The sequence below is a fragment of the Dipodomys spectabilis genome, unplaced genomic scaffold, assembly GCF_019054845.1.
Source record: "Dipodomys spectabilis isolate Male_0828 unplaced genomic scaffold, ASM1905484v1 ptg000219l, whole genome shotgun sequence".
Classification (NCBI taxonomy): Eukaryota; Metazoa; Chordata; class Mammalia; order Rodentia; family Heteromyidae; genus Dipodomys; species Dipodomys spectabilis.
In genome coordinates this window covers 711,676-724,163 of record NW_024870896.1, presented here as the reverse complement: position 1 = coordinate 724,163, position 12,488 = coordinate 711,676, and the positions used below count along the sequence as shown (strand labels likewise).

The following is a 12,488-nucleotide window of genomic DNA, read 5'->3' as shown; positions in this document are numbered from 1 at the left end:
GAGTTCAAACCCCGTTTTCCCTGCCAAAACCTGCAGTCTATTGACCATAAGAAACAGTGTCACCATGTTTATAAAGGACACCAAAAACTCTAGTCTCAGCTGAGTGCCAATGACTCACACCTATAATCCTAGTCACTCAGCAGTCACTTTGAACTGGTGGATCTCAGTTCAAAGCCAGCCAGGTCAGAAGTGTCTATGAGACTGCATCTCCAAATAACCAGAAAAATGGTAGACTAGCATCATGGCTCAAGTGCCAGAGCACCAGCTGTGAGCAGGAAAGTCCAGAAAGAGCTAGAGGCCCTGAGTTCAAAAACGTGTCTCAAAGATATATGAGGCCAAGCACTGTCTGTGATCCTAGCTACTCAGGAGGCTGTGATCTGAGGATCACGGTTGAAAGCCAGCCAGGGCATGAAAGTCCATCAGATCTCCAATTAGCCACCAGAAAACCAGAAGTGGCGCTGTGGCTCAAGTAGTAGAGTGCTTGCTTGCCTTGAGCTGAAGAGCTGAAAGGACAGCATCCAGGCCCAGAGTTCAAGCCCCACAACTGACCAAAAAAAAAAGCACATGAGGAGCCAATAAGTACATCTTTAGTTCTGATAATAAAAGTTGTTTTTGCTGTGTTTTATGTTGATTCCTCTTTATTTCTAGTGGAGAATTTAGTAGGTTATCTAAGAGTTGTAGTAGACTCACAATTAAACATATCTAGTCATATTTTAGTTTCTATCCCTGCTGTTTTTCTGATTATTTTAGGTTCCATTCTCAATGGTTACTTGTCAGATTTGTTTTGTAAAGCAGAACCAGAGATTAGCATTGTGGCCTGCCTGTTTTCTAAATAAAGACTTATTTAGATATGTCCAACCCCAGTTGTTCTGTCTGCTTTTGTGCTTCAGTTGTAGAATTGAGTAATTGCTGCAGAGCACATTGTAGACTACAATACAAAAAATCTTTACTGGCTTTGTATAAAGTTTGCTGATTCCCATATAGGAATGCCACTGTAACTTTGTATTTCAAAAGAAAATTATTATTGTTAGAGATTAAACTGGAAAACTGTACAGTTTTGGAATCTATTGTTAATGGGCTTTTGGAATCTGGTAAAGAATGCTTAGCCATGTTTTGCCCCAGAAATAAAATTCTTGAGAAAATATATTTCAGCTCAGCATGGCAATACACACTTTGAAAATGGTGCTGGGGCACTTAGAATGTTGAGAGTTTTAACTCCAGCCTGGGTTACCTAGCAAGGCCTTATCTCTCAAAAGCCAAAATCTGAGCCTGGATACCAAAGGTTCATCATGCTGTATGTAATCCTAACTACTCAGAAGGTGGAGATCCAAGGATTGCAATTCAAAGTCAGCCCAAACAGGAAAGTCTATGAGACACTCTTCTCCAGTAAACTACTAAAAAACTGGAAGTAGGGCTGTGGCTAAACGGGTAGAGTGCTAGCCTTGAGCAAAAATACGCAAAGACAGTGCATAGGCTACAAGTTTGAACCCCGGGACTGGATCCACGCTAAAGCAACTCTAATTAATAAACTAAGTGATGCGAAACCAAGTGATGGAAAACCACTTACATGTCAGGAACTGAAGTGAATTTTGCCCCTGTGCATTAGAGCTGAATTTGCTCTTTCTGTAGCATAATATATATGGCCATTAGCTCATTGCAGACTGTAGCACCTAACACCTTGCCTTATTAGGAATTAATCTAAAGAAATTGTCTGAAGTAGAACCATAAACTATTGGTTAACAATCACATATGAGTAATTTCTGGTTTATCTTGGGATTTGTGGCTAAAATAAGAGATAGGTCATATGTTTTATAAAATTAGGTCTTAAGGGAATAATAAAGCAGTGTGTCCAAAAGTATTATTGTAGGAGTCTGCTTAGTAATTTCCTGTCATGTTTCGATTTTCTAACCTCTGTTTCAGTGCAATCGACTGTTGAAGTGGTGTCCCGCTCCAGACTGCCACCATGTTGTTAAGGTCCAGTATCCTGACGCTAAACCTGTTCGCTGCAAGTGTGGACGCCAGTTTTGGTAAGGATGTGATTTGCTGAGTAAGAATAGTGCTGTCAGCTTGCCTGTGTACTCTTCATTGTAGTAAAATTGGGGATGGTGGAGTTCAAATTGGGAGATGAGTAGTCTGGTATATCTGATGTATATTTCTTTCAATTAAGAATTGGGGTAAGAGGAACTTGTGTTTCAAAGTGGTAGGGTGCTAGCCTAGAGCAAAAGAGCTCAGGGACAACATCTAGTCCCTGAGTTCAAGCCCTATGACTGCTTAAAAAAAAAAAAAAAGAATTGGATGTAGAAGTCACATCTTAAATAAGTTTTCCTCTGTCCGTGATACTCTAATTTCTGGATGTATTTTTCTTTTTTCTTCTTTTTTTTTTTTTTTTTTTGCCAGTCTTGGGGCTTCAACTCAGGGCTAAGGTACCGTCCCTGAGCTTCTTTTGCTCAAGGCTAGCACTCTACCACTTGAGCCACTGAGCCACTTCTGGCCTTTTATGTGGTACCCAGGGCTTCATGCATGGAAGGCAAGCACTCTACCACTAAGCCATATTCCCAGCCCCTGGATGTATTTTTCATAGAATGCATCTCTACCCACATTTCCTTTCTGCTTCACTACAGCTTAACTTATGTGAAAGGAAATTCAGTGATCTGAGGCAAGAATTCAGTTGTTTCGTTTTCTTTCTTTCCTTTTTTCTTTTTGGTCAGTCCTGGGGCTTGAACTGAGGGCCTGGGCACTGTCCCTGAGCTGCTTTTTTTTGCAGAACGGTGGCACTTTATCACTTGAGCCACAATGACATTTCTGGTGTTTTCTGTTTTTGTGGCACAGAGGCATCAAACCCAGGTCTTGATGCATGCTAGGCAAGCACTCTACCACTAAGTCACATTCCCAGCCCAGTTCTCCCATTTTTGAATTGATACTAATGATCCTATATAATGAACGTAATTGTACATTATTGTTTCAGAGTCTGCAATGGGAAAATGGAATCTGACTTCTTACTACTTTCAAATATATTTTTAGTATGAATTTTTTTTAATTTTTATTTTTTGGTGGTCTTGGGGCTTGAACTTAGAGCCTGGGTACTGTCCCTAAGCTTTATTTATTTATTTACAATTTCAAGCCACAGTGCTGCTTCTGGTTTTCTGGTGGTTAATTGAAGAAAAGAGTCTCATGGACTTTTTTGTTTTTTTTGCTTTTACTTTATTTTTTTTTAAATTATCTTTTAAGTAGTTGTACAAAGATGTTCTCATTCTACAGAACAGTATATGAGTACAAAGTGTCTGACAACATTGTCACCCATCTCTCCTAACCCATCCCTTCTCTAACTTTTTTCTTTAATTGAGATTAGGTGATTACATAAGTTTCACATATTTCACACTATTGTGGAATAGTGATACTTAAAGTCATAAACACATTTTAACCTTCACATGGCAAATTGTCATTATCATGGTCTATACAGTTTGTGAGTTCTGTGAGCTTTAACAATACAAGTTATTTTTTCCATATCAGGTGATGTTTACATTTCTTTCTCTTTGCTTAGTGTAGGCTGTTGCCACTTACTCTGTTCCTCCTCCCAGCTTCCCTCTGTTGTGTGCATATATGTGCCATTTATATATGGTTAGGAACATGAAGTCATTTAGCAATGATAAGACAAAGTGGATGGCTGTCCTTTGTTTCTTGAGTCCTATTACTTTGCCATATCGTCTTGTGTTTTGACTATATCAGGGAGACCATGTGCAGTTTGTCTCTTTGTTCTTGGCTTACTTCACTCAAAATAATCTGCTCTAGTTCCATCCATTTCCCTGCAAATGCCATTATTTTGTCCTTTGTAATGGCTGCATAATATTCCATTGTATATAGGTACCACAGTTTTTGGATCCAGTCATCAGTATTGGAGCATTTGGGTTGTTTCCAAATCCTGGCTATTGTGAACAGTGCTGCAATAAACATGGAGGTGCATGTTTCTTTGTATACTGGTTCCTGTTGCACAGGGTAGATGCCTAGGAGTGGTATGGCTGGGTCCTAGGGGAGGTCTATATTTAGTTTTCTGAGGTACCTCCAAACTGTTTACCAAAGTGGTTGTATTAGTATACATTCCCACCAGCAGTGCAGTAGGGTTCTTCTTTCTGCGCATCCCCTCCAGCATTTGTTGTTGGCTGACTTTAGGATGTAGGCCATTCTGACTGGGAAAAGGTGGTATTTCTGTGTTGGTTTTATTTGCATTTCCTTTATAACCAGGGATGATGAACATTTCTTCATGTGTTTCTTTGCCATTTTTATTTCTTCTTCTGAGAAGTCTCTGTTTAGTTCCCTTGCCCATTTCATGATTGGTTTGTTAGATTTGTGAAGGGTTAGTTTCTTGAGTTCCCTGTATGTAAGGGATATCAGGCCCTTGTCTTATATTTTGCTGGTAAATATTTTTTCCCAATTAGTTGACTGTCTTTCTAATTTGGTTGCTATTTCTTTGTCTATGCAGAAACTTTTTATTTTAAGGTAGTCTACCCATTTGTCCAGTCTCTCTCCAATTTGTTGTGACCCTGGGACTCTGTTCAGGAAGTTCCTGCCTGTGCCTGTAAGTTCAAGTGTTTCTCCTACGCTGTCTTGTAGTAGTTTCAGAGTATCAGGTTTGATGTTAAGGTCATTAATCCATTTTGAGTTAATGTTAATGCATGATGACAGGCTAGGGTCTACTTTCAGTTTTCTGCATGTGGCCACCCAGTTTTCCCAGTACCAGTAGTTGAAGAGGTTATGATTCTTCCACTGTACATCTTTGGCTCCTTTGTCAAATATCAACTGACTGTACACATATGTGGCTTTATTTCTGGGTTCTCTAGTCTGTTCCATTGGTCTTCAGGTCTCTTTTTGTACCAAGCTATCTTTGTTATTATGGCTGTATAGTAGAGCTTGAAATCCAGTATATCGCAATCCCTCCTGCGTTGTTTCTTTTGCCTGGAATTGCTTTGGCTATTTTAGGTCTTTTGTTGTTCCATATGAACTTTTGTACTGTTTCTCTATTTCAGTAAAGTACGTCATTGGGATTTTAATGGGATTGCATTGAATGTGTATATCAATTTTGGCAGTATAGCCATTTTCACTATATTAATTCTGCCTATCCAGGAACATGGGAGATGTTTTTCCATTTCCTGGTATCCTCTATGATTCTTTATGATTCCTTTTTTTTTTTTTTTTTAAGGCTTTTATAGTTTTCATTAAATAGACCCTTTACATCTTTGGTTAGGTTAATTCCTAGATACTTTCATTTTCTCTGAGGTTATTGTGAATGGGGTTGTTTCCTTGATTTCCCTTTCTGCTTGTACATTGTTGGTGTACAGAAAGGCGACTGATTTTTGCGGGTTAATTTTGTATCCTGCTACTTTGCCGAAGTGATTTATAAGCTCTTAAGAGTTTGGGGATGGAGCTTTGGGATTGTTAAGATAAAAGATCGTGTCACCTCCAAAAAGAGAGAGTTTAACTTCTTCTTTCCCTATGTGGATCCCTTTAATGTCTTTTTCTTGCCTTATTGCTCTGGCTAAGGATTCCAGAACTATATTGAATGGGAGTAGAGAGAGAGGGCATCCTTGTTTTGTTTCTTTTTTTAGGGGAATCGGTTGTAGTTTCCCCCCATTAAGTATAATATTGGCTGTTGGTCTGTCATATAAGGCTTTTATTGTTTTAAGGAATGTTCCTTCTATTCCTATTTTTTCCAGAGCTTTTAACATGAATGAATATTGTATTTTATCAAAAGCCTTTTCCGTGTCAATGGAGATGTGTCAATGGAGGTAATCATCGGCTCTTGACCTTGGATCTGTTGATGTGATGAATTACATTTATTGACTTCCATTCATGGATTTTCTTGCCCAGGCTGGCTTTGAACCACATTCCTCAGATCTCAGCCCTCCTGAGTAGCTAGGATCACAGACATGAGCCACCAACGCCCAGCTCCTCCCTTTTTTTTTAATGCCATAAACATAGAAAACAAAATGCATTATCAGTTTATATATACTTAGAGAATAGTCTTTTAAAAAATACCTAAGCCAGTGGCTCACGCCTGTAATCCTAGCTACTCAGCAGGCTGAGATCTGAGGATCCTGGTTCAAAGCCAGCCCCAGACAGGAACGTCTGTGAGACTCTTTTTTTTTTTTAATTTTTTTTCTTTGCCCGGTCGTGGAGCCTGAACTCTGGGCCTGGGCGCTGTCCCTCAGGTCTTCAGCTCAAGGCTAGCGCTCTACCACTTGAGCCACAGCGCCACTTACGGCTTTTTTCTTTTTTCTTATGTAGTGCTGAGGAATTGAACCTAGGGCCTCATGCATGCAAGGCAAGCGCTCTACCACTGAGCCACCTTCCCAGCCCATCTGTGAGACTCATCTCCAGTTAACCACCAGAAAGCCAGAAGTGGTGCTATGGCTCAAGTGGTAGAGCCCTTACCTTTAGCTGAAGAGCTCAGGGATAGTACCCAGGCCTAGAGTTTAAGCCCCACGACCAACCCCTCCCAAAAACAAAACAAAACCTGGGCCAGAACTATTTCTCTCTGTAGGGCAAAGGTTAATCTTTTAAATTATGGGAGCCTGTTTGCCTCTCATATATTGTTTACTGAGTTATTAGTTCTAAATTATGTAATTAACTTACCATGTCACACTTCTTTATTCGGCATGCTACATAAAGATAGAATGTTGTTTTAACTTTTTGTGTCACTTGACAGCTTTAACTGTGGCGAAAATTGGCATGATCCTGTTAAATGTAAGGTGAGTTTGGCATTTTCATTTTTTTTTTTTTTAATCTTTTTTTTTGCTTATGTGGTGCTGAGGAATCGAACCCAGGGCCTCTGGCATGCAAGGCATGCGCTCTACCACTGAGCCACCTTCCCAGCCCATGGCATTTTCATTTTTGAATAATATGAAGATATGTTATTTAAGACTTGATTGAAAAATAATAGGCAATGACTTTGTTACGTCCTCTTTTCAAGAGATGATGGAAGGTATTCAGGTTAAATTGTAATAAGCTCCTGATTATTATTGGGATAGCCTGGCTGAGGCAACTTTCTTGATAGGCTTTGTTAATTGGGAGTGACGCTATGGACTCCCTTCTCATCCTAGTCAGAAGATCCTCCCTTTGGTTGGTTTTATGGGCACCAGATATTACAGCTTGCAAAGTTTAGAAAGAAGTAAGTGTAGTTATAATCTTATTCTTTGGGTTTTACATTTAGAAGTTGATATTTATATGCTAAAGTAACTTATTCATCTTTAGTCTTTTGGTAAGTTCTAATAGTAGTTGTTTTCAAACAGTGGTTAAAGAAGTGGATTAAGAAGTGTGATGATGACAGTGAAACCTCCAATTGGATTGCAGCCAACACAAAGGTTGGTATTCATCCTCAGTAATGATGGCAGTGAAACTTAAAAAGGCTATTGTTTTATTTTTGTGGTACTGGGGATAGAGCCTGGAGCTAGGCAAGCACTTTGCCAGTGAGCTACATCCCAGCCTGAAGCTTAGAAGGGTAGATGTGGGTGGGTAGGTGTGGGTCTTGTGACACCTTTTTCTCCATTAAGGTTTTTTTCCTCTTCCCTATTTTGTAATATTGAATACTGAACAGCATACATAGTGTTCCACTTTAGTTTTCTTTTTTAAAACATTAGTTTTCTGTAGAAAAAGGTGATACTTTTTCTAGGCTAGGTAGGGTTGTTCTTGCCTTATAATCCACTGGGGTTGTTTCTCATAGGCTGACTTACATTTCCACCTTAATTCTTTAGAGTAACTTTTCAGTTGTCATTCTTTAGGGGTGGGTTTGAACAGGATATCTGAGCAATTATTAAGTTGGGTTTTTTGTTTTGTTTTTGTTGGTTGTGGGCCTGGGTGGTGTCCTTGAGACTTTTTCTTTTTGGCTCAAGGCTAGCACTCTTACCACTTTGAACCACTGTTCCACTTCCAGTGTTCTGGGGTTAATTGGAGATGAGAATTTCACAGCCTTTCCTACCTGGCTGGCTTCAAACTGGTGATCCTCAGATCTCAGCCTCCTGAGTAGCTAGGATCATAGGTGTGAGCCACCAGTGCCTAGCCAGTTATTAAATTTTTATTATGTAACTGAACTAAGTTTAACAAAGTAATTTCTCCTAATCTGCTTCATATTTGACTTTTATTACTTATTAAATTACTTAACTCAGAAATAGAAGTTTTAGAGTAGCAAGTATGTCCACGTTTTGTTTTGTTTGTTTTTGTTTTTGCCAGTCTTGAGGCTTGAACTAAGGGTCTGGGCGCTGTCCCTGAACCTCTTTGTACTCAAGGCTAGTGCTTTACCACTTGAGCCACAGTGCCATTTCCAACCTTTTCTGAGTAGTTTGTTGGTGATAATAATCTCATTGACTTTCTTGCCCAGTCTGGCTTTGAACCACGACCCTCAGATCTCAGCCCCTTGAATAGCTAGGATTACAAGCGTGAGTTGCCTGGCTTTATTTTTTGTTTTGAAGTACAATCATTGCTAATAGTAGTTTCAGAATTCAATCTCTTGCTGAGTGCCGGTGGCTTATGCTTGTAATCCTAGCTATTCAGGAGGCTGAGATCTGAGGATCACGGTTCAAAACCAGCAGGAAAACCTTTGAGACTTATCTCCAGTAAACCACCAGAAAACTGGAAGTGGCACTGTGGCTCAAGTGGTAGATGCTAGCCTTGAGCTGAAGAGTTCAGGGACAATGCCTAGGTCCAGAGTTCAAACCCCATGACTGACCAAAAAAAAAAGCAATCTCTTTATCACCACAAACAACTTCTTTGACTTCAGACTAGCAATAAATAGTACAAATACAATAATAACAAATATTTGAATCCTAGTCTCTTAACAATGCATTCTATAAATACCTTTATTTGTTTAATTTGGTCTTAATACTATATGTACACTTAAGTGACTTGAGTAACTTACCTATCAATACATCTCTCCCTCCTGGAAAGTATCAGCTTTCACAGTGAATCCTGCCCCATAAAATAGATGCCTGGCTCTTTAAGAAACACATGGTTTGTGTTCTCTCTGTCTCTACCATCCAGCCATAATGCACAACATGCAGGAAAGCCTTTTAGAGTACACTGTGATGTCCAGAAGTAGTTAATTCTCTTGTTATTTTAACAGAAAATAAAGGTAATGTTTGGCAAAGGGCAGCTAGGTTTTTGCTGTTTATTAAAAATTAGCCTTCTGTACATTTATAGATAGCTCTAAACCCCTTGCCACAGGAAGTTGACAGCAGAGCATTTGGGTTTATTTATTTTTATTACTATAATGGTGATGTACATAGGGGTTATAGTTACATAAATAAGGTGAGTTACATAAATAAGTTGTTAGTGAGATCTCATTTCAATCAGTAAGCCAGACATGGTGATGTACAACTGTGCTTCTACCTTTACAAGAAGAATAGAGACGAAGGATCATGATCTAGGCCTGCCTGGGCAAGATTTTGAGGCCCTATTTAAAAAAAGCAAAAAGACATTTGGAAGCATGACTCAAGTGGGGGAGCTTCTTGCTTAGTAAGGAGCCTCTTGTGTAAGGGCCTGAGTTCAAACCCTAGTACTACCATAATCAGCCTTTTTAAAACCACTATAATTTATATTACAGAAAGTACAATCTGGAGTTGGTGCTGGTAGCTCATGCCTGTAATCCTAGCTTCTCAGGAAGCTGAGTTCTGAAGATTGTGGTTCAGAGCCAGCCTGGGCTGGACTTTTATCTCTAATTAACCACCAGAAAAGTGGAAGTGATACTGTGACTCAAAAAATAGTAGAGCACTAGCCTTGAGCAAAAGAGCTCAGGGACAGCGCCCAGACCCTTAGTTCAAGCCCCATGGTCAACAAAATAAAAGAAAGTACAGTCTAGGAGTATATTTCACAAAGGTCAGGTCAGGTTATAGACTTCAAACTCAAATGAAACCACCCCTCCCTCCCAAAAAAAGATAAGCTCTATGACTTACAGGGGGTTTTGTTGGTCCTGGGCCCTGAACTTTTGGGTTTTGGATGGTACTCTACCTGTTGGTCTACAAACTCCACTTTGGGCTTTTTGGGTAGTTAATTAAAGAGTCACAGGCTTTTCTGCCGAGGCTAGCTTTGAACCTTGATCCTCAGATCTTAGTCTCCTGAGTAATTAGAATTATAGGCATGAATCACTGGTGCCAGGTTGTTTATAGTTTTAATAAATTATAATGAATAAGATTGGGTTTTCTATACTCAGAAGCAAAAAGAAAAGCTTGCAGAGCAGGCTTTCACTTACCATTGGAGTGGGAGAAACCTGCATATTATGATGTCTATAGCATAGTAGTTAAGGAGCCACAATGAAAAAAAAATTTAAAGTGGAGGTATTTGACCAAATTAAAGCTAGGAGAGTCAGCTTCTGCCTGCCTGCCTCACTCAGGATGCCCACGTACTTGAGTATGGTTTCATGTGACCTAAAACGAGTTTATTTCTTTTCCTATAGTTTATTCATCTGACAAACGAGAGGAAGAGTAGCAGTACTATAAGGATTATAAATTGATGTGCATAAAGCACTGAAGAAGTATTCCATATCTAGATGAAACTAGAAAGTATTTCTATGTGAACAAAACAATTTATATTCCACCGTACCACTACTTTTTTTTTTTTTTTTTTTGTTCCAGTCTTGGGGCTTGAACTCTGGGCCTGGGCACTGTCCCTCAGCTCTTCAGCTCAAGGCTAGTGCTCTACCACTTGAGCCACAGCACCACTTCCGGCTTTTTTCTTTTTTGCTTATGTGGTACTGAGGAATCGAACCCAGGGCCTCAGGCATGCAAGGCAAGCGCTCTACCACTGAGCCACCTTCCCAGCCCGAACCCAGGGTTTTATGTATGCTAGGTAACTACTCTACCATTAAACCTCATTCCCAGCCTTAAACAATTACATTTGGATGTAACTCAGTGGTAAAGTGCTTGCCTAGCATGTGCAAGACCCTGGCTTCATTTCTCAGCACTGAGTGGCTATGAGGGTGGCAGACACCTACCTTAAAGCAGGCTCTGTGCTGCATCCCTGTAATCACAGCATTCCAGTCCAAATCAGGATGGTCTATAGTTCCAAGTCAGTCTGGACTTCATAGGAAACCTTGGTCAAAAAGCTGCATAAGCCTGGCGCTGGTGGCTCACGCCTATAATCCTAGCTACTGCAATCTGAGGATTGCAGTTCAAAGCCAGCCCAGGCAGGAAAATCTGTGAGACTCTTATCTCCAATAAACACCAGAAAACTGGAAGTGGTGCTGTGTCTCAAGTGGGTAGAGCTCTCAGTCTTGAACTGAAGAGCCCAAGGACAGTGCCCAGGCCCCCTAGTTCAAGCCCCATGACACCCCCCCCCCCCCCCCGCAAAAAAAAAAAAAAGCTGTTTTTAAAAAGTTCCTTAATTGTTATACATCTTATAAGCTGGTAATAGTGGTCATGGCTCATTTTTTAAAGCACTTGTCTTTACATGTAAAACCTACAATTAAACCACGTCTAGAACTGGCTTCTCCTCAGTGGTAGTAATACAACCTCATGTAGCATTGACACCAACTTTATAGTGTCTTTTCATAGGAATGTCCCAAATGCCATGTCACAATTGAGAAGGATGGCGGTTGTAACCACATGGTCTGTCGCAACCAGAACTGTAAAGCAGAGTTTTGCTGGGTGTGTCTTGGCCCTTGGGAACCACATGGATCTGCCTGGTAGGTTGGAGGATGGAAGAACATGTTCACATGGTATGATGTATGATGTGTGCCGCATAAATGATCTTTCTACCTCAGTGAAAGTAGCCTTTGACTTGGGAACCAAATAATGTGATCAGTGTCATTAGAGAAATACAAACAGGTATCCACACAGAGAGAGGGTTTGTTAGATATATTTAACAGAGGTAACAATTGACATGAATTTTTAAGAAGGTCTGAGATTCCATTTGTTGAAAAAGCAATAAGAAGTATATTTAGAGCAAAATGAGGACCATGAACAGAGAGAGTGCTGTGAAAATGCAGTACATGTTCAGTTGCATTGTTTACCATGTCTCTCTCTCTCTCTTTTTTTTTTTTTTGGGGGGGGGTGTCCGGTAGTGGGGCCTGAACTCTGGGCCTGGGTGCTGTCCCTCAGCTCTTCAGCTCAAGGCTAGCACTCTACCACTTGAGCCACAGTGCCACTTCCGGCTTTTTTTTTTTTGCTTATGTGGTGCTGAGGAATCGAACCCAGGGCCTCAGGCATGCAAGGCAAGCGCTCTACCACTGAGCCACCTTCCCAGCCCTACCATGTCTCTTAAGTGAGAGCTGTCAACTAAAGTCTCTGGAAACCAACCTGTTTTTGTCTGTTACTTTCATTAGCCTGGATACCATTCAATAGCAGTTTTCTCTTTTGTGCTTTATTTGTCATTTCCAGATTCCTATAATGTTAATGATGTGTCACTAGTTACTTATACTGTATGATGACAAAGAAAAATGTCTATATGTGTTTAACATAGATGCTTTATTTCCAGATAAAAAAAATTTTTTTGGGGGTGGGAGGGAG

General features: G+C 40.1%; 1 protein-coding gene across 1 annotated transcript in view; it reads left to right on the top strand.

Annotated features, from left to right (window-relative positions):
* Window positions 1-12,488, top strand: part of Arih1 (ariadne RBR E3 ubiquitin protein ligase 1) — a 73,836-nt gene that overhangs the window by 48,261 nt on the left and 13,087 nt on the right. Inside the window, exons 7-10 of the mRNA XM_042697391.1 lie at window positions 1,921-2,027; window positions 6,701-6,743; window positions 7,284-7,355; window positions 11,535-11,665. Coding sequence (XP_042553325.1) covers window positions 1,921-2,027; window positions 6,701-6,743; window positions 7,284-7,355; window positions 11,535-11,665 — 353 coding nt within the window. The remainder of the gene's footprint in view (window positions 1-1,920; window positions 2,028-6,700; window positions 6,744-7,283; window positions 7,356-11,534; window positions 11,666-12,488) is intronic.